General features: G+C 41.5%; 1 protein-coding gene across 1 annotated transcript in view; it reads left to right on the top strand.

Moving 5' to 3' along the window:
* The first annotated feature begins 2572 nt into the window (after positions 1-2572).
* AIG1 (androgen induced 1) overlaps positions 2573-19424 on the top strand; it is a 125224-nt gene continuing 108372 nt past the window's right edge. The window contains exon 1 of the mRNA XM_040059961.2: positions 2573-2845. Coding sequence (XP_039915895.1) covers positions 2705-2845 — 141 coding nt within the window. The 5' untranslated portion in view covers positions 2573-2704. The remainder of the gene's footprint in view (positions 2846-19424) is intronic.

A 19424-nucleotide genomic window follows, 5' to 3' on the forward strand; every position in this document is an offset into this window, starting at 1 on the left:
GCCTGAGTGAAAGCTTTTCTAATGAGGTTAAGATTTTCTGCGAGGCTTGTTGAGATGTCTGTGGAAGAGTGGAGAGTAAAACTGAAGAATGTTCAAATGGAGCTCCCAAATGCTGGCTAGTTTTTCAGTTTTAAAGTAGTTTTGAGGGTGCTGTAACCTTGGAGACTGTTTACATGCAACTAAAATGCAAACTGCTAAAGGTGGCTATCAGGTTGTGTTCAGTGAGTGTTAGTGTTTACATGAGTGCCTCACTATTGACAGAGAGGTGACCAAAGGAGTTCCTGCATATTGCTAGGAGGTGGTGCAGGAGAAAAGTAGGGGATGGACTGCCTAAGGCTTAGACAGCCCCAAACTTCCTGTCAAGAGGCTGATCACAACACAAGGGTGTGTACAGACATGTAATCAGTCATGCTGAAGAGTTCTACACAGAGTCACCTTCCCTTTGAGAGCTTTTGCAACTTGACACAGTTCCAGAAAGCAAGCTGGACTCCTCTTGAATGAAACCAAAACAGAATATGTGCTCCAGGGTTTTACTTAATGCCCCTCAGCCACTAATGAATATTCACAGGTCCAGAGAAGTGAAACCTCCTGCATGCATACAGAACGGACATCAGGTCCTCACCAGCAACCATGCTGCTTTACTGACTCCTTTCTGTTGCGTCACACTGATAATGTCACTAGTCTGGTCTCCTGTTGTATTGCAGACCATTACATTACACTCAGGTGACTCTTACACTGCACCTTGGGGCTTTGGGAAGTCTGCAAGACTTTTAGCCTGCAAGACTAAAACATGTGCCACAAACAACAAGGGTGTGATTGCCCAATGTGCATGCTGGGTCTGTGAACTGAAGGATAAGATTATCTAAAGCACCTGGTGCTAAATTCATGTTTCATGCTTCTAGAGGATTCTTTATACATGCATACATATGACATACAATTCCTCTGCATAAGCAGAGACCTTGAACAGTGCTAAATTCATTGAGGATAGCTGCTAGCATGTCTTCTCCTGAAAGCCCTTTATTTTAGCAGAACTGAAGCACAGTTGATATCAGACGAAAAGGCTTTGATTTTACTTAGTGGAATAGCATCAGGGAATGCTATTCCACAATCATTGATTCTTTTTGCCTTACAGTAGCTTAACTATGACAAAGCACCTTATTGCTCAAATATTTATTTCGTAAGACAGATGTATAGAGATGGTGTTTATAGAAGTGTTTTGTTTATCCTAGCTCAGACATCACTGCTTGTGGGGTTTTTTTTCCTCTTTAAAATAAGTTTTCCAGATGGTAAAGCAATTTAATATTTACCCTTCAATCAAGCAGCTTAAGAGCTTTTTTTTTTTTTTAAGGTGTAGGAGTCCAAACATGAGACCCCCCCCCTTGATTTCTCCTACTATCAAGGATCCCTGTGGTGATCAAACCTCTGCTGACAGGAAAGACTCACAGACAGAATCACAGAATGTGTCAGGTTAGAAGGGACCACAGTGGATTATCTGGTCCAACCTCTCTGCTCAAGCAGGGTCATCCTAAAGCACACGGCACTCAGTTGTGTCCAGATGGTTCTCGAACATCTCCAGTCAGGGAGACTCCACAATCCCTCTAGGCAACCTGTTGCAGAGCATAGTCACTCACACACAGTAAAGAAGTTCTTCCTCATACTTCGGTGGAACTTCCTGTGCATCAGGTTCTGCCTGTTGCCTCTTGTCTTAGTGCTGGGTATCACCAAGAGCCTGAATCCATCCTCTTGACACCTTCCCTTAAGACACTCACAGACATTGACGACATCCCCTTCTAGTCATCACTTCTTGAGGCTGAAAAGGCTCAGCTCACTGAACCTTTCCTTGTAAAAGATATGCTCCTGTCCCTTGGTATGACATCCCAGGGCATCATGCCTTATAATGCGGGCACTTCATTTCAACCCAAGGACCAGGAGGCTCTCATCTCACAGGGCTTGTAGGCATGGAGAGCCCACTTCTAGCAAAAGTCTGAGTGGGACAAGTTGAAACACTGAGACACTTGAAGGTTCCTCAGGAACAGAGAGGGCAGGACAAACACTTTGCCCGGCGGGGCCGCTGTACGGACACGCGAAGGGCAGCCCTGGAGCGGCAGACACGGCGCACAGCCGGAGCCGCGACCCTGCCCCGCGGCCTCTCCCGAGCGCCCCCGGCCGCGCTCCCGCCGCCGGGCCGGAGGCACCTCTTCTGCCCGCCCATGGGCAGCCCGGCCGCCGGGGGGTCGCCAGCGCCGGGGGTTACACACGAGCCACAGCGTTCCTCTGGGCAAGGCAATTATAACCCGTAATTGCTGACCCATCGTAGTTCTCGCTTGAAAACCGGCGCGCAGCCGGGTTCTGCAGTTAACTCGTGCTCACACTGGCGTCCCTCCCCTCTCTCGGGAACGGCCCGGCCTCCTCCGGCCCGGCCCGGCCCCGGAGCTGAGGCTCGGGAGCGCGCCGAGCCCGCCCGCCCGGCTGCCACCGCCGCCGCCCGGCCCTGCGGCCCCTCTGCCCCGGCGCCGCCGCCGCCGCACCGCGCGGGCCCTGCGCTCCGCCCCGGCCGGGGCCGCGGGGGCGCTCGGAGTCCCGCCCGCACGGCGCGCACACACACCCAGGGATACACACACACACGCCGGGACACGCGGACACTCACACACGGGGCACTGGGACACGCACACGGGCACACGGAAGCGCACCCCGCGCCGCAAACATGGCGCTGGTGCCCTGCCAGGTGCTGCGCGCCGCCATTCTCCTGTCCTATTGCTCCATCCTATGCAATTACAAGGCCATTGACATGCCCGCGCATCAGACCTATGGAGGCAGCTGGAAATTTCTGACCTTCATAGACCTGGTAAGTGCCCCCGGCGGCGGCCGTGGCCCTGCCCCCTCCCTCGGGCTGCCCGTGGAGCGGCCGCGGCCCGGGCGCATCGCGGCTCCCGGCTCTCGACGGCTTCGCCATGCGGTGACCTTAAAGCGGGGCGGCGACATGTTGGGGCTGCAGGGCCGGCCGCGAGAGGAGCCAGCCGGGCACCGCGGAGCCGGCTGGTTTGAACGGAGAGAGGCACGGACAAAGCCGAGCGGCTGCTGCGTGTAAGCGGCCGTGGGGAAGGTGCGCCTGACGGCCTGTCACCCACCCCAGTGCTGATGATGTGTTTCGCCTTTTCTAATGGCCGACACTGAACACCAGAACCTGCTGGCCCAGCATCTGGCTCCCGTGTGCTGTCAAAATAAAATATATGTCTTGCTCCCTTTGGCCCTTCTGAGGAATCCATCTGTGACAGGTGCAAGTGTGTCAGCGATGCAAAAAGTGCCAGGCAACTCCAACTTGCCAGATCCAGTTAGTTTTGGTTGCAAATCCATAAACGCGTGTATTAAATAAAAGACATGTCATTTCATCGTATTTCTTCATAAGGGTCCAGATCTAGAAGAGTCACCAGCGTGCTGGCCTGCTGGAAAACACCAGGTGCTAGCCGGGGCTATTTTTAATCTTAGCTTCCTAGGCTTGCTGCCTCCACAGCAAGTGTTCCTTCAGTGCAGGTGGGAGGAGAGGGGGTGGGAGGAAGAGAGGGGATGGGAGGAGGAACTTCGTTTGTCGTTCAGAAATAAGATAGCCAAATTACACTTAGTACGTAGATCAAAATACTTTTTTTTTTTTCTTTGTATCCACGTTGTAATTAGGTGAGAACATTTGCAGTTCCAACTCAGTTACTGAAAAGTCCCAAAAATGCAAGTATTTCAGTGCCTCCCAGTGATAACACCTCTCTCAGAACTTCATTGTAGATTCACAAGTATTGCTGCTATTGCCTACACTCATGGCACTACTCAGTAGGTTTAATTTGTGGGCTTGGAGACCAAACTAGTGGCCAAGCAGGTCAAGTGTGCAAATTTCAGTATCAGGATAAAGTTAAGGTTCACTGAGGTCCATACTTTATTTGCAGAGAAAAAGAGTCTACTGTATTCTTCACTTCGCCAGGATAACATTTTTTGTAGTTGCAGAAATGTTCTGGAGCTCTGAGGATCCACAGCAGTAACTAGTGCTTTTTGCTGCAACTGTAAATTGGTGTCTTAAGGCTTGTTTTTTCTATGAAGAACAAATTATAATATGTTTTGGGGGTTTTTTTACCTTTTGGGTTGCTGAAAAGTACTGTCTGTAATACTGGCTAATAGAAGTTATAATATAACCCCAGTAAGTTAGGAGGGTAGCTGTTGGTTTCAGTGACAGTTGAACTGGAAATGAACCAGCTAAGGCTAAAAGCCGATAATCTCTTTGAGTCTCCTTCACCTTTATCTCTTTTGTCCTAGCTCTGACAGTTGCTTGAGGACTAAGTCAACCAGGGCTGTCATACAGTGAAAATTCAACTGTAAATGATAGTCATCATTTCCTCAAAATTATAGCCTTGTCTATGGCAAATTCACATGGACTTTTCCGTCAAAGCATGTACATGGTTCGGGGCTCAAAAGGTCAAGGTAAATACATAGTGCTTTCTGAAATATCTAGAATAGTTACCAACTGCAGTAGTAATTTCTGTCCTTTAGCTAATAGTTGTCATATGTTTCTCATAGTCAAGCCCAGTAGTTGGGAAAAGGTTTAGCAATTTCTTGCAGCCTTCAGTCCTTTAAAATAACACACATTTCAGTGGCTTGAATGCCTTTCTCAGTGACTAGCCAGCATGCAGACTTGCTGACGGTATTCCTTACATGCAAATGGCCCTGCCAGCATCTTATGTAAGCAAATCTATCTTTCTGTTCCCTGGGACAACTAGGAGACTTGATGAAACAAAACCAGTTAGATTCCTGAGGATACCAGGAGGCATGGTTGGAGGATGTTAGGCACATTTCCAAAATCCTGTATCTTGACTAAGTCTTGAAAAGCTCTTCCATAAGTTTCAGTTTGCTCAGCCATGTGCACTGTTCCTGTGTCAGTCACATTCAAAGGCTGTCTAGACAAAATATCATCAATGCCAGAGTCTTGGCAGACATGTGTTCTTGCTACAGATTGTACCTCCACAAACAGAGATTTCATCTTTGACATCACAGAAGCACGTAGAAGTTCTTTCTGCTTCCAAAAACTGTTACCAGTTTTTGAGGAAAGTCAGTCTATGACTTCAATCTGAAAAATAATTTGGAATTTTTTCCATCTCTCCATTTGCAAAGGGTTGTTCGTCCCAGTCTCAGCATCCATAAATCTCTAGGAGTTTTAAGCAGCCAGTTTTGTAGAGGTTGTGTGGGAAATGATTTACGGTTATCTGCAGATAACATACTTGTGAACTGAATTATGAAAGTCTAGTAGTTTGGACTCTAAAACACAGGACAGTAAAACATTATAAGTGTGTGCAATTTGAACAATTGACTTTGAGCCCCCACACTGTTTACGGAAGTTGAGCATTATGAGGAAGTTGTTTAATACAAATGTAATGTTCCTGTCCATCCAAAGTATTTTGTATGTTCATATCTAAGTAGTGTTTTGGATGCCAATGTTCATTCTTAATCTCTCCTGTCCTTGAATTAGGAAAGAAAACAAGTGCAGCCAATGACTTCACTTTCAACTGTTGTCATTCTGATGATTCCCCCCGCCCCAGCTGCAAATGTGGTGGCTACATTCCCTAAAATACCTGTTTTAGTAGAATATTTTTCTGGTTTATGAAGCAATGCACAGGCAATCTGTTTTGACTTTACACTCAAGATGCTCGACTGTTGCTACTAGAAGTAATATATCCACTTCAGCCTTTCTTCTTGGTATGGAGAGGTGGTAGATATTTACCCTGCTTATTCAAAAGGTGGTAAAGATACCAGTCTAGTACCTGTGTATTCCAAAGCCCATAGAGAAAAGACAGCAGTGTCTTCTTTGTAATGCATAGAGTGGAAAACCAAGGTATGATGAGGTAAAGAGTTGCTGCCAAAATTAGTCAGTAGGCCCAGCAGATGGAATTATGGAAGTGAATATTCAGGTTAGTTCAAAACTATGTGTTGCTTTCATTTTAACTCAAAACACAAATCAAGCCCTGAGGTTAGTTCTTGTGAAAACAGCAAAAAATTGGGTTTAGATGGGATATTTCAAGAAATGGGCCTAAAATTTCTTGTATAGTTGCCCTCGTTTAACTTAGGTTCACGATTTTGTGCTTTATTAGTAGACTGCTGCAGGACAGCAGTCTTCTGTCACATTCTGTAAATTCATTGTTCAGCTTCATAGCTGAAATTTAAGTTAGGCCAGAAATGATGTCAGCAAATACGATTCTTTGCAAGAAGTTTGTCATCTTATGTAAATCCCTCAGAAATTTTCCTTACACAGTTCTGTAGGTACTTGAAGTTGCTGGATTAAAGATAATAGTACTTGGTCATCTTGCATGCACTGCAATCACACACTTGCCTTTATAAATACACATTTGCTGAAGAATCCACTGCACCAACTTGATGAAAAGTTGCTGTTGCATTTTGTTCTTCAGTTTCTCTTGGATCTCATACTGTTGTAGGGAGAGGAGGCAAAATTAAATAGAATTTGTCTTCTGGAATAAATTGGAGCTTGTTGGTGCCAAAAGAAGACCAAATCTACTTTTTGTGTTTGGGTGTGTGTAATAACTAGCAGAAAAGTAACTTGGGAGTTCTAAGTATGGACCTCCTTAGTAAGAGACGTGCTGGTCTAAATACCTTCTAGTTTTCATTGTGCAGTTTCTCTGGAAACCTTATTCCTCACAGAAAGTAGAGTAAACCAAGATACTAGTGCACACGTATTAACAAATTTATGGGGTTTTTGTTTTGTAGTTTATAATCTTAAGGTCTCCCTGATAGGCTACACAGGGTAGTTACAGAGATGAAAAGCAAGGCCAGATTTTTGGAAGCAGTCTCAAGTGTTGGGTTTTATTATTAATCATCATAAAATTAATGGTCCCATTTTGAATATCAGAATGTTAACCTGGGTATTCCTATGACTTGATTCAGGGCAGCCAAAGCTAGAGAGGAACAGATTTTGCTCATATATAAATCTGCCTGACATTATACATTTATTATTCTCGTGAAAGAAATAGCAGGATGTCTGTGTGTACTTTTTATATATTGTCTGGCAGATGGAGTTCTACAAAAAATAGGTATGTGCTCTGTTCCCAGCACTTATTTTTTGCCAGTAAATGCTATTTTTTTTTTTTTTCAGAAAACACCTTTAGATTTTGTTTTATTAAGTTCAAATAAGGGATCAGAACTTAGTTCCTTGTCTTTGAAAAATTTCAGAGGGCCATATTATCAACAGGACTAGAAACTCGAGTTGTTAGACTTATAATTTATTTATTTAGTGTATTAGTTATTAAGTTATCTGAGATGCAGTTACTAGACAACAAAAAAAGTTATCAGTATAACAAAGTGCAGCTAAAAATTTTTGGTGCTTTGTGCATTTAGATTTAGTCAAGCTGTGATAGGAAATAAGAGGACCAGAGAATACCAGAGGCCAAAAGTTTCAGAATTAAGGAATAATAAACTGTGCTGTGTATTACCTACAATTGAGCAAGTTTCATTGCTAACTGTGGGGGTTACACTTGCCACAAACAGAGGACAAAATTGAAAACACATTCCACACTCTATGGACTAAAACGATGACTCTTTTACAGGATTTCCCTTAGTAAAATAAACTTCACCTTATGATTTCTTTTCTCATCATCTGTAAAGTTAGCCTAATACACAAGTGTTTTATGGCTTTTGAGTGAAAAGATTCCAGAAGTGTGAAATACTACTATGTATTATTCCCAGTAGTAATCCATCATCATATCTAAATATCTTTGTGATCTTACTCTAGCAAAGAATATAGTCAATGGAGAATTCATCAGTTTACATAGAAAGGGATTACTTTTTCAGGAATAACAAGATGAGGTTTCTTAATGATACTTAAGGTATTTGAGAGAAAAGGTAACAATATACATAGGAGAGCCTTTTAAGTGTTTCAAAGCCTTTTTTTCACCCTTGGGCTGTAACATGTCTGGGGAACAGTAATGTATAGTGCTGTTGATGCAGTAATAAAAATGTAATAGTGTCACCCTTTTTTATTCATAGACCCGTGTTTTCCATTTGCTGTTGGTAGCGCTATTACAAATTGAGTGGAATTTGAGCACTGCATTGAAGTGTTCCATTTTCACATTGCATTAGTCTGCTTTTATTTTACAATTGTACTTCAGTATGATGTACATTTAATTTGGGAATTCTCAGGGAAGTTATGGCTATCTTGAACTATTTGTGTTGGCAATAGGGTTGGCAGCGTAAAACAGGAGAAAGGAAGAGAGGAAAAATGGGGATCACTTTCTATGCTGATAGATTTAACTAATGTCAGTAATATTATTTTAGAACTTGGAGTAGGTAAGTGTTATGTAGCTGTGCTGTGTTTTACACCAGTGCATGGTCTAAAGAGTTTTGCCAGAACAGCTTCAAATGATGACAACTTTTAGAAGTTGGTTTAGTAGTCTTTCTGTTGCCATTTGAAACACATCCTATTTACTTAAGTTGTATAACAGTTGAATTATTTTCTGTAAAATTTTATTATACTGGTAAGGATAATTCAGATATTCTTATATGCCTTCATATGGCAAAATTGTTTTAAACAATTAGTTTAAACAAGACAACACATCTAATGTTCTGCGTTAGTGTTCTTTGCTGAAGTAATTTGGGTTCTGAGCTGTCCTAATCCATTGCAAATATAAGTATGTAAAAATCATCTAAACAATGTATTTTTGACCTTATATTTGTATTATGTTAATGCAGCCATGTACATTTATACAAGAAATAGATTCTGGAAGATTGACCTTCTTAAGTTGTAGCAGAGATCTATATAACCTATCAAATGATACTCTTAACTAGTGTAGAAGATTGCAAACTTAGTGTTCTAAATTAAATATATTTGCAATAAAAATCAAATAACACTTGATTCTTTTCAGTTACATGAACCTAGGGATATACAAAGACTTGTAGGGTAGACGTCCATGTGGGTAGTTACCTACTTTGTCTTTAGGTTGAAAAAGAAGAAAAAGAAACTTGATTATTTGAAAACTGGGAAACCCTCACATAATAAAAATATTTTGTTATTGGTGTGGTGGAAATCTCAAATGTGCTAATATGCCACTGTACAACAAATTGAAGTTGACCTATAAGTAAAAAAGAGGCCTGTATGAAATTACAAAATCTTCACGTTCCACAGATATAACTTTGCAGATTTGAATAAGGTAAAACAATAGAATGTAATAAAGAAAAAATAGGTAATTCTGCAGTGTATTGAGCACAATATACAAGATTCATTGTGAAGGATTATGCCGAGTGTGTATTTACCTGATCAAACCAATTAAAAAAAATCTTAGATTCCATCTATTAGTTGAAGTATTTTTTGTGTTGCAACCTTTCATATCTAATAATGGGTTTTGTGAAGGCCTGCATATCCCATTGCAATATTTAGAAAACATTTTTCTAATTCTGCTACTTTAATATAGATTCTGATATAGGGAGGAGCTCAGTGTGGGTGGAGAATTTCTTGTCATTTGGAGTTCTAATTGCTCATGCAATTCCAGACAGTAAATGTAAAAAAGATCACCACCAGTGACAGGTTAGTATGCTTTCTGCAGAATTCAAGAATGAAATACATACTGATGTATAAGAAAATTCACATTGGATATTTCTATATTTGAAATAAAAGTGATGTTATTGCTTGCGAAACATGAGACTCCTTTCAGTATAGGTTTTTGGCGTTTTTTTTAAGTACTTGAATCTGAGGCCTAGTCTTCTCATCTTGATTTTACAGTATATATATATATGGCACATAAAGTAGAAACAAATTTGACAATTGACTTATTTGGTAGACCAACTCTTTGAATGGGTGAATATGAAAAGCTTTCATCCTTCCAATTAAAGCTTTTTCGAATTTTGCCTTATTTGCCAGCATTTATTTGTATATTTACATTTTGCCCTTACTGTATTTTCCAAGGCTCTGAACTTGTTATTAGTCTTCAAAGCCTTGCAGGCTTTGTTCCATTACTCTTACTATGTATAATGCAAGATTTTTTCAACTCAGCATAGTTAAATATGCTACCACTGAAAAAGCTGTGTTTAACTTTAGTGGATGGAAAAGTTAACCCAGCTCTGAAGGAAAAACAAAATCTGTTGGAAGCTAAAGTAAAACTTCCAAATTTTTCAGACAGGAAGAAACTCTAAAGTAAGTTAAAATTTATAAGTATGTTTTGAGTATAAGACTTAAAAACAAGCCCCTTGCCCAGCTAGAACTGCGATTCAGCTTTGTTGGTGGTTGGTTGTTTTTGTTTTTGTTTGTTTGTTTGTTTATACTGCAAAATTGCTTTTATGCTGCAAATTTTAGGGATTCTTTTGGTTGAAAACAGGCTAAGCTCATGTGAAATGCTAGGGGAAAATAAGAACCTGATTTTCATTTGTATGAAGGCTCCTTCTGGCAACTTAGCTAAATCCATGCAATTTTCCCTAAGGAGTTTAAAAGTACTATTTTGAATGCTTCCAGTTGCATTCCCTGAACATCTTGTCTTGCCACTGCCCTTACAAGCATCCAGTTTACAGTAGGTTTTCCAAACAAATATGCCAAAAGGTGCAATTGTGTAATAATTTCCACTTAAATCTGTGTATAGCTGGCATGGTTCAAGTATTTTTGCCACAGTTGTCTGTCAGGTTAGTCGTTTTAAAGTGCATGAGGACTCTGCAGTGTAGCTTAAAACAAAACTAGTACCGCTGCATTTTTCCTAGCTGAATATTTGGTGTCCTGGTAAAGTAGAATAGAATGTGCAGGAGATCAGGATGTAAAATGCCTCGCTAATTCCTTCCTTACTTGTAAAGCAACTCACAGAGGGTGATGGGGTTTTGCAATGAATTGGTCCAAGTGAAACAATTTAAGAGGCTGAATCTTAACTCTACAAATGCTGCTAGACTCTTCAGACTGTTTGAGCTGCTTGGGCAGGTCAGGACCTAGCTGAGAATTTAAATTTTAATCTATTAGGGATTGATTGGCTCATTTTTGGTTTCAGGCAGTACTGCATGTATTTGTATAATTTTTTAAACCTAGAGGTTTGTGTACCTGAGGGTAAATTTATTTTCTTCCCTATATTTGTGTGTATTTTATTATGTGTCTTGAAGCCTTCTGGCCCTGACAGTACATAAGTAATAAATCCTTATTTATTGCTATTGCTAATATTATTAGAATTCATCAGGAGTGGGAGTTCCACAATGCAAAGCACCGGTGGCTGAAGTGGTGGAAGCATTTAATTTATCTAATGTTGGGCCAAGTGGCTGATCCTGAGGCACGGCAGTGGGGCCCTTGCCTGTAGAGGAGACACAAGTTGTTTATGGCCAGAGAGACAGGAAGTAAGGAAATGAGAGAGAAAAGGAATCGTACATGACAGCACTTTGTACCTGGGGCACGTAGGTGACAGAGTGTGCTGCGCTGACCAGTCTTGTGTTGTGACAGACTGGTATTTAGGTATTTGACTGCTGGCTATGAGGACAGTGAGGGAAAGCAAGGGGTGGAGATGCAGGGTGGCTGGTATTTCTTGGCTAAACCATGTGTTAGCTCCCTCAGACTTCCCACCTTTCCTTTTCCTCTCTGTCATTTCTTCCTCCCACACACCCACACTGTCTCCCCACACAGCCCCCCTGGCTGGGGGCACTGGTGCCACAGCACCACTTCCCTGCGCATACGTGTTTGGCTTAGCATGCTCTGCTCAGCGCAGGGTGCTCGCAAAGCTTGTCCCTAGTTAGAAGCCATATGCACTGACAGATGCAGAGGTCCCCATTTGCTGTTCACTTAGGCTTGCAAACAAATGGAGACTCCATGCTGTGACAACTTTCTTAACCTGGGTTTACTTGTTCTATCTGTGTTCCAAGGATTGTGCAGTAGACACAATTGTCTGCATTCCAGTAGGTCCCGGGAAGTGTGTCCCAAGAATGCGTGAGTCACAATGGAAACCTCTGCTGTGTGGAACTGCATGGCGCTGTACTTCTAAACTGGACATCCGGGAGGCTAAAGGGGATTTGGTGTGTTCAGGTGTGGACACACATCTTTGTATACGTTTGATATAATAGTTATTTACCTATGCTGCACGTAATTTGAAAATACCAAGCTGTTTGTAAGAGCTACTCTGTTCCATAGCCTTTCCATATGCTGTGCGCATCTCAGAGTAAATTGGTCTACTACTACTGAAGGCAGTTTAGGTGACCACTTAATGAACAGTGGGTCAAAGATTACAGCAGTTCAAGATGCTGTTCAGGTTTTTCAGTGTCAACTGTAGAGGACAGGAGAGAGTAGACAGCTTTTGGGTCAGCTGTCTCATGACCTGCTGTGTCTAGAAAGGGATATTCCTGCATTTATTAAGGAGCTAATGATGTTTCTAATTCTAATGTATTATTGTAGAAGATTAGCATTCAAATCTCCTTGACTCATTGCCAGTATAATTTCAGAAGCTAGACACCTCTGGTTTTCATAGATTGTATTCTATGCTATTAAGTTATATGTCATTTCAGGCTAAGTTTTGCTTTCTTTTTTCTTGTGGTTTGGGGCAGAAGCTACTTAAAATTATTATCAAATATTAGCAAAACATTCAAAGCTGTTTTATTCCCTATTAATTACAAGGCTGAGTTCAAATGATGAGATGTATTTTATACCATGCATTATAGAAAAGGGTGGGGGGACCTCTTGTTACTTTGAAGATTTGGGCCAGTGGTATCTGAACTTCGTGATTTTAAAATTCAACCTGCAACATAAAAGCAAAATATTAATGCTCTTGAGGGTGTGCAAGGGATGACTCTTTTCATCCACCGCTGTCTTTATCAGTGGAAGTGCTGTCTCTTTGCCCTGATCCATTTGTGCCCCTTATCACCCAGTCAGGCTCCTCAGTTACAAGTTGCTGTCAGCTATCTGTGTGTTTTCTGCCTTTATTTTTCTTATAGGAATCCCCCTGTCTGGTATCTCCCTGTTCTAATATCTTCTAACCCAGCAGAGTCTCCTTGATCTTTCAGCCCTGCATCACAGTTCCAACTGCTCACCCAGTCCTCTTCCAGAAGCCTGGTTTTTCCTGTTGAGTGCTCCTTTTGTTACCCCAAGTACTCCTTACACTCCTTCCCTGCCATTCACACATACTGTCTTTCCTCCCAGTGCATTCACTCTCATGTATTCTATCCTTCCCAAATACCAGACCTACTCAGTGTCATTCATTCTCTTGTGTGTTTAAAGCACTTCGTGTGGACCCAAACCAATATAAAATAAGCCATCTTCTGTTAGAAAAACTTGATCTTGGTGTGGCATGGCCTTAAATAAACCAGTTTGGAAATTCTGTTGTTATATAAGACTCTTAGCATTGCTTTCTGTTTTTAACAAGTTTTTAAGCATCCTGGTTACAGGGAAAAAAAGCCTGTAAGTGTTAATCATAATGGATCATGATCCTAATGTTTATTATGGTGTTAAAATCTTGTCATTTCTTGGTAGTCTGCCATTCAGTTTTTTTATGATAAAATTTCCAGTTCAGAAGTAGGTCCTTGATAATAACTGACATTTAACATGAAAAATCAAAATTATGTACAGACTCAGCAATCAGTATTTATTCGGATATTTTCCATCTTTGTTTTTTGTAATGTTCTTATTTTAAATGAGATGCTGAAATTATTTAAATTGTATTTTATATTTCATAATAAGAAAACTCGTCTTTTAGCAATCGTCCTGAGGTTTGAAATCTACTGCTTTCACTGAAATGAACAAAAATATTTTTGAGCATTGCTTAGCTTGTCACCTGTTAATAGAAGCAGCTCCTTTTTTATTTTTTTTTCATGTGAACATATGCAGTTACTTATACCTTGTTTGTGGGTGTGAATTTTGGCTGTATGCAGACATACCTGGTGCAATTTTGGAGTAAGGAAAGAGACAGATATACATTTCATAGTGGTAACTTTCTCCTCAAACCCACATGAAAACATACTCAGTTTTATCAGGGTTTACTGGATACAGATGAGCCTGCCGTGCCTCCAGTCCCCCATTTCCAACCATGAGCAAGCCTGAACACATGGCCAGTGGACACATGCAAAGGCAGAAGTGTAAAATCGGGCTGCCTCTAATCCAGGTCAATACAAATAAAATTCTGATTGGACTAGATGGTTTAGAGTCAGTATGTTTTAAGATATGTCAGCCAGGATGTCAAATGATGTTTGGAACAAGGAATGCTCAATGTATGACCCACCTAGAGTCTGTATCTTGCCTGCTAAGCCTTCCTGTGCTGAACACAGCAGTCAGGGTGCTGTGTGATGATGGAAGCACTTTGGTCTCGATGCCACTTCTGTCACAGAATCCAGCCCTACCACAGGGTTTGACCTGTGTGGCATGTCCCTGGAACCAGTGTTCACAACTGCCTCGTGATAAAATGTCCCAGAAGGTCGGTGCATCTTGAAAAGGTCCAGATGTACAGGGATATTTTGATATTACTTCCAACAACTAATGAGAAGGCAGAAAAGATCTTGATCTACTGGGGTATTTTGATGTTGCTTTTGACGGCTGATGGGAAGGTATTCTCTCTGTGTTATTCACATGTGTTCTGCCTAGTTTGCAAAGGAGTTGAGGTCAGACTCCCAGTTCAGGGAGATACAAAGCATCCACATATGCATGTGACTTAGGAATCTGTGATTTTTCACTACATTGCAAGATAGTACATAAAATATTGAAGGAAGTTTTTTTCTGTTAGTTGTTTTTTTAATGCCCCTTCTGGTGTGATTGTAAATTTAGAAATTATGAATTTGTTCCAGATGGGGGGGGAAAAAAAAATCAATCTCACAATTTCTTGTGAGGAAAAAGATTTAGAAAAAGTGCTTCAAAATCATGGTTTCAGTGCAGTTGAACTGATCAAGTGAAAACAAGACATTTGATTGTCTTCATTAAAATACTCGGACAAAATGACGTTACAAAGGAATCGGCCATTGCAGTGAGAAATTGTTATATAGAAATATTTTGTCAGTGGTATTAATTGAAAATACATTACATTTTCCTTTAGCAAGGGCCAGATCAATGTCACAAGAGGACTATAACACTGAAAGTTGTGACTTAATCATAAATACTACCTTATTTGATAGGAGTTGTACCTGTGCTGTGTGGACTAGTCAATGCAAAGTTAAATTTGAAAGTGAGAGTCAGAACAGGATGTGATAAATCCAAGCCCAGAAAATAATTGAACAACTGTCTAACCTTTTTTAAGTATGTACAACCTGATTACAGGGGTTAATAAGTATTTTGAAGACAGAACCAAATAATAATAATATGGTTCAAGAGAAATTCTCTCATGGCCAGTCTTTCCCTTGCAGGCCTTCTATTTCTGTCTTGTTTCTTGTGCTAAGTGAATGTGACCAAACAGTATTTGCCAGACAACGAACTGTAGTGATGAAGGCAAACGTTTTATGAGATACTTATTTGCATGGTGTGCCTGTATCTCAGTGGTGTATTTTCAGACTAAGTCTCTTTGGCTGGGTTGTGGTACAGTCAGCCTTGAGCACTCATTCTGAATCACTCCAGTGTCTTTGTGCTAGTCTCAAGTGTATATATCTTGTGTGAGAGAAGACATATCCTTGATATTCAGAATTCCATAGGGTAAACTGACCTTTTTAAAGGGCTCTTTCTAAGCCAGGTAGATGGGGATTCAGCATTCTGCATCACAGAATGGAAAAGACCCATCTTTTATTAATATAATGTCTTCTGATTTACTGCAGGAAGACACTGAAATGATTAAGTGTACCAGCAGTCTGCATAAAAAGCCTGGGTGACCTCAGAAGCACTATGATAAATATCAAAGAAAAAAATTTAAATCTGTATGATCAGCTTAAGGAAAATTAAGGCCATATCTCAGTTTGTTGGAAATGCTATTAAAGTAGGAAGACAGGTAGTGCCTGCAGAGTGGCAAAAGATCTAGGTCACATCTTTTTCCCTATGACCTAAAATGAATGAGTATCCTGGGTGAAAAGTATCTTTCCACTGGAGTTTGCTTTGCAGTTTTTCTCCTTGGTGGTCTTCCCAAAAGAAAGCATAGGTAAATAGTATAGACAGCTGACTGACCATTCTAAATTATCTATGTTGTCTGTTCTCTTTAAGGATGCTTACCATGTGTACCATCTCCTTTGTTCTCCTTATTCCAAGAAAGAAGCAGTACACAGATGGAAATCTTCTGAAAAAAATTATAATCTTCTGATAGCAAGTGTCGTACCAAAATCCCTTTGTAGTGCCACTGTACCTTATATTACAAGATCTCAAAGCATGTAAGAAATATTTGCTAAGCTTCACATTTCTCTGCACAGAAGTGCGATTTGCATCAAATGCAAACACAGCAGACAAGACACTGAAATTGGCTGGACATTAGTCATTAAAATCCTTTAGGAATTATCTTAGCTATGTAATCTGCATGTAAAACGTTAATGTCAGGTGGTTCAGGAGGTGACATGGGGCAGAGGCTGCCCGCAGATTACTCCTGTTCAGCCTTTGGGGTTTTTTGCCAGGTGGGGCTGGCAATTCAACCTGATCTGCCCTGGCTGTTAAGCCTCACCTCCAGTCTGCCCTGTCTCACCTGATGACTCACTTGCTGCTGCTGCTATTCAGGAAGATAGGGGAAATGTGTGGACATTGTCATCAGGTGTGAATGAACCCAGGTGCTACCTCCTTGGTGGAGCAGGAGCAACCTAACTCAACTTTGGCCCCACCTTCTTCTGCTGTCCAAGATAATAAAAAGCCTGGGAGAGCCTTGGCTCTTGGTGTTGTAAGCAGCTCTGTCCCCAGACTATGCCTACCCAGCCACTGCAGAACAAGAGGCAAGGAGAGGCAGGGTGCATGTTTACATGCTGTATGTAGGCAAGTGCATTTGATGGTACAAGAAGGGTGATCTGAGTACAGGCTGCTGATGAGGGAGGAAGGAAGAGACACAGCTATTTAAATGGTAGAGTGTAGGCTGCTGCTGTGGGTGCAGAGTAAGTGATTGCTGCAGCAGCGCTTCAAGAGGCGTGGCTCCAGCAGGGCAAGTTCACCTTTAGAGAAAGAAGATGAGGCCATGGACTGGAGATCTGCCTGTATGCATGCTGAGTTTAGGACATCCTCAGTCTGCAACAGCTGTTGGAATTTTGGACATATTTCTGGACAGAAGGAGGTGTACCTGCACTGTGTAGCATATGTGGCATAAATGAAGTCTCTGGGAAATGTTGAATATGCTGCGTGTATACTGTGAAGTTAATCCCTGTGCGAACAGTAGGTGTTTATGCAGAGGAACCAGGCATTCAGCAGCCTGGACAAGTACCACGAATCCTGACATGCTGCCTAAAGACAATTTCTAGCTGCAAAGAAGTGAAAATGAATGTAGGGTAGCTCTAACCTATACGGTGAACATGTAGGTTAGCATGGAGGCTTCCACCCACATGACCTACTTGTGGAACAGCTTATTTTTTGACATAAACAGCGCAGTATCATCCATGCCTGTTTGAGTAGGACGTGTATTTCTGTTGGCTGGAAGAAAGGAAGGTACAGTTGTCAAGCCCAGATGGAGGCTTTGAAATATGCATGATAGTGGCAGCTGTGTGTGGGAAGAATGAGTTGAAGTGTGTTGAGGAGGAGACTTGTTTACTGTGCTACTGTCTTCTTGTAGCTGCAGAGTTGAATGAGGAGAGAAATGTGGAATGTGTTTCATGTCCGTGGATTGTTACTTCACTGTGCTGGACAATTTTTTTCTCCCAGTATTCATTATTTATTTGAACATTCATAAAGGATTAGTGACTTGCAGCGGAAGAGATTGCAAAGACATATCATCTGCATTTTGACAGTCCTGGATCCTCATTGATCAAGCACCTGATTTCCTGAACTGGGCTCTTCTGCCTGAGGGATCCATCTTGAAAGCTGGGCTGAGGCATCTGTGTTCATGCTTTGGAGAGGAGGGCATTGTCCTGGCAGCCTTTCTGGTCTTGAATTTTGTGTGTGCCCTTATTTACTAGTGTATTTCCTAGTCTGTGGTTATGTAAAAGATCAAGCCTATATATATGACTGGCATTTGGGTGTCCGGGCTGTGTTTTGTTGCTGCTGTAGTCACTGGTAGGCAGTGATGCTCAGGGGGTGGCTGCAGGTGAGACCTGGCAGAAGGCAGCGGTGTGCAGCTCACCCGCTTCCTCCTGGGGAAACAGGGGCGGTTAGGGATAGATCACTGCGGCCTCCCAGCCAAGCCCTGCCTACAGGCACCTGCTGATTGGTTCCTCGGTGCCTGGCTTCCTCTCCCTGCTTGGAAAGGCAACCTGTGGTGCTGAGCTGGGGCAGCCCGTGAGGAGATCCAGCTTCTATAGCTGTGGAGTGCACCCCTCTTTTCAGGACAAAAGGCACTGCTGACCCTGGCCAAAAGGTTTAGTGATTGGTAAGAGAGACTATATGTATATGTACTTATGATTGTAAAAGAGAGAAGGGTGTGCCGTACGTGACAAAAAGTGTTGCATTTGTGGAGTGGAAAGTGTCAAGTTAATTCACAACCTCCTTTGGGTTTAATGTTTTTTATAGATTTTTTTTTGTTTGTTTTTTTATATCTTTCAGTTATCTCATTAATTAACACTTTTCTGTGGGGAGAATAAGCGTTCATGATTTTTTTCTTTTTATCACAAGAATGTTTTCTAAGCATGTTTTATTATGTATACTTTTTTTGCATTCCCATCCCAGAGCTTGAAATCAGTATTTTCTGAACAATTCCCTAGTATCTCTTTGAGCTATGTGGCCTAAAAAGCTCTTTGACTTAAACTATCTAAAAAAGAAGTCTGAAGATCTAAAGTTTTGTGTTAGAAGACTATCAAGAAGGCATGAACCCTAATAACTTCTATAATCAGAGAATCAGTTTTAGTGTCAGGTGTTTTACTTTGTGTTAGTGCTTGGTTTGTCCTGTGCTATCCTAAGAGCCTTTGCTCTTACACTCAGATAAGGTGTATTGCCTCTGCAGAATGCCAGTAAGCATTGTGGATGGCTTCCAGGTACACCTGATCTTGAGAGTGGCTGCCATTTCAATCTGTAATCATATGACAGTGACTTCCAAATTTTTATCAATTGAAAGTCTATATCCCAAGTCATTAATCTGATTTGAGCTTCAAGCTTACAGCTATCAGTCTTCTATTACAAGCGTTCTTCCTTACCTCTTCATTTTCTTGTGGGTCTGTGAACAAACTGCTTCAGACCTTTGCCATTCATGAGGTATGTCCAAGTATTTTATAAAGAACCACAGCCACAGAAGGAAGCAATATGAGTATGTATCCTTGATAGGACTTTTCCACTGCTTTATTTTTCTCACCTCAACTGTGACATGGACAACAGTGTAAAAAGCCAAAGTTAGAGGTCATCACATGTTTGTATGGCCAGTTCTCGGGAAACTGCCTAAGTCTCTAAAATTCAGTTTTCTTGAAGTCATGAAAGGCACTGAATT

This window comes from Hirundo rustica, chromosome 3 (assembly GCF_015227805.2).
Source record: "Hirundo rustica isolate bHirRus1 chromosome 3, bHirRus1.pri.v3, whole genome shotgun sequence".
In the NCBI taxonomy this organism is placed as follows: domain Eukaryota; kingdom Metazoa; phylum Chordata; class Aves; order Passeriformes; family Hirundinidae; genus Hirundo; species Hirundo rustica.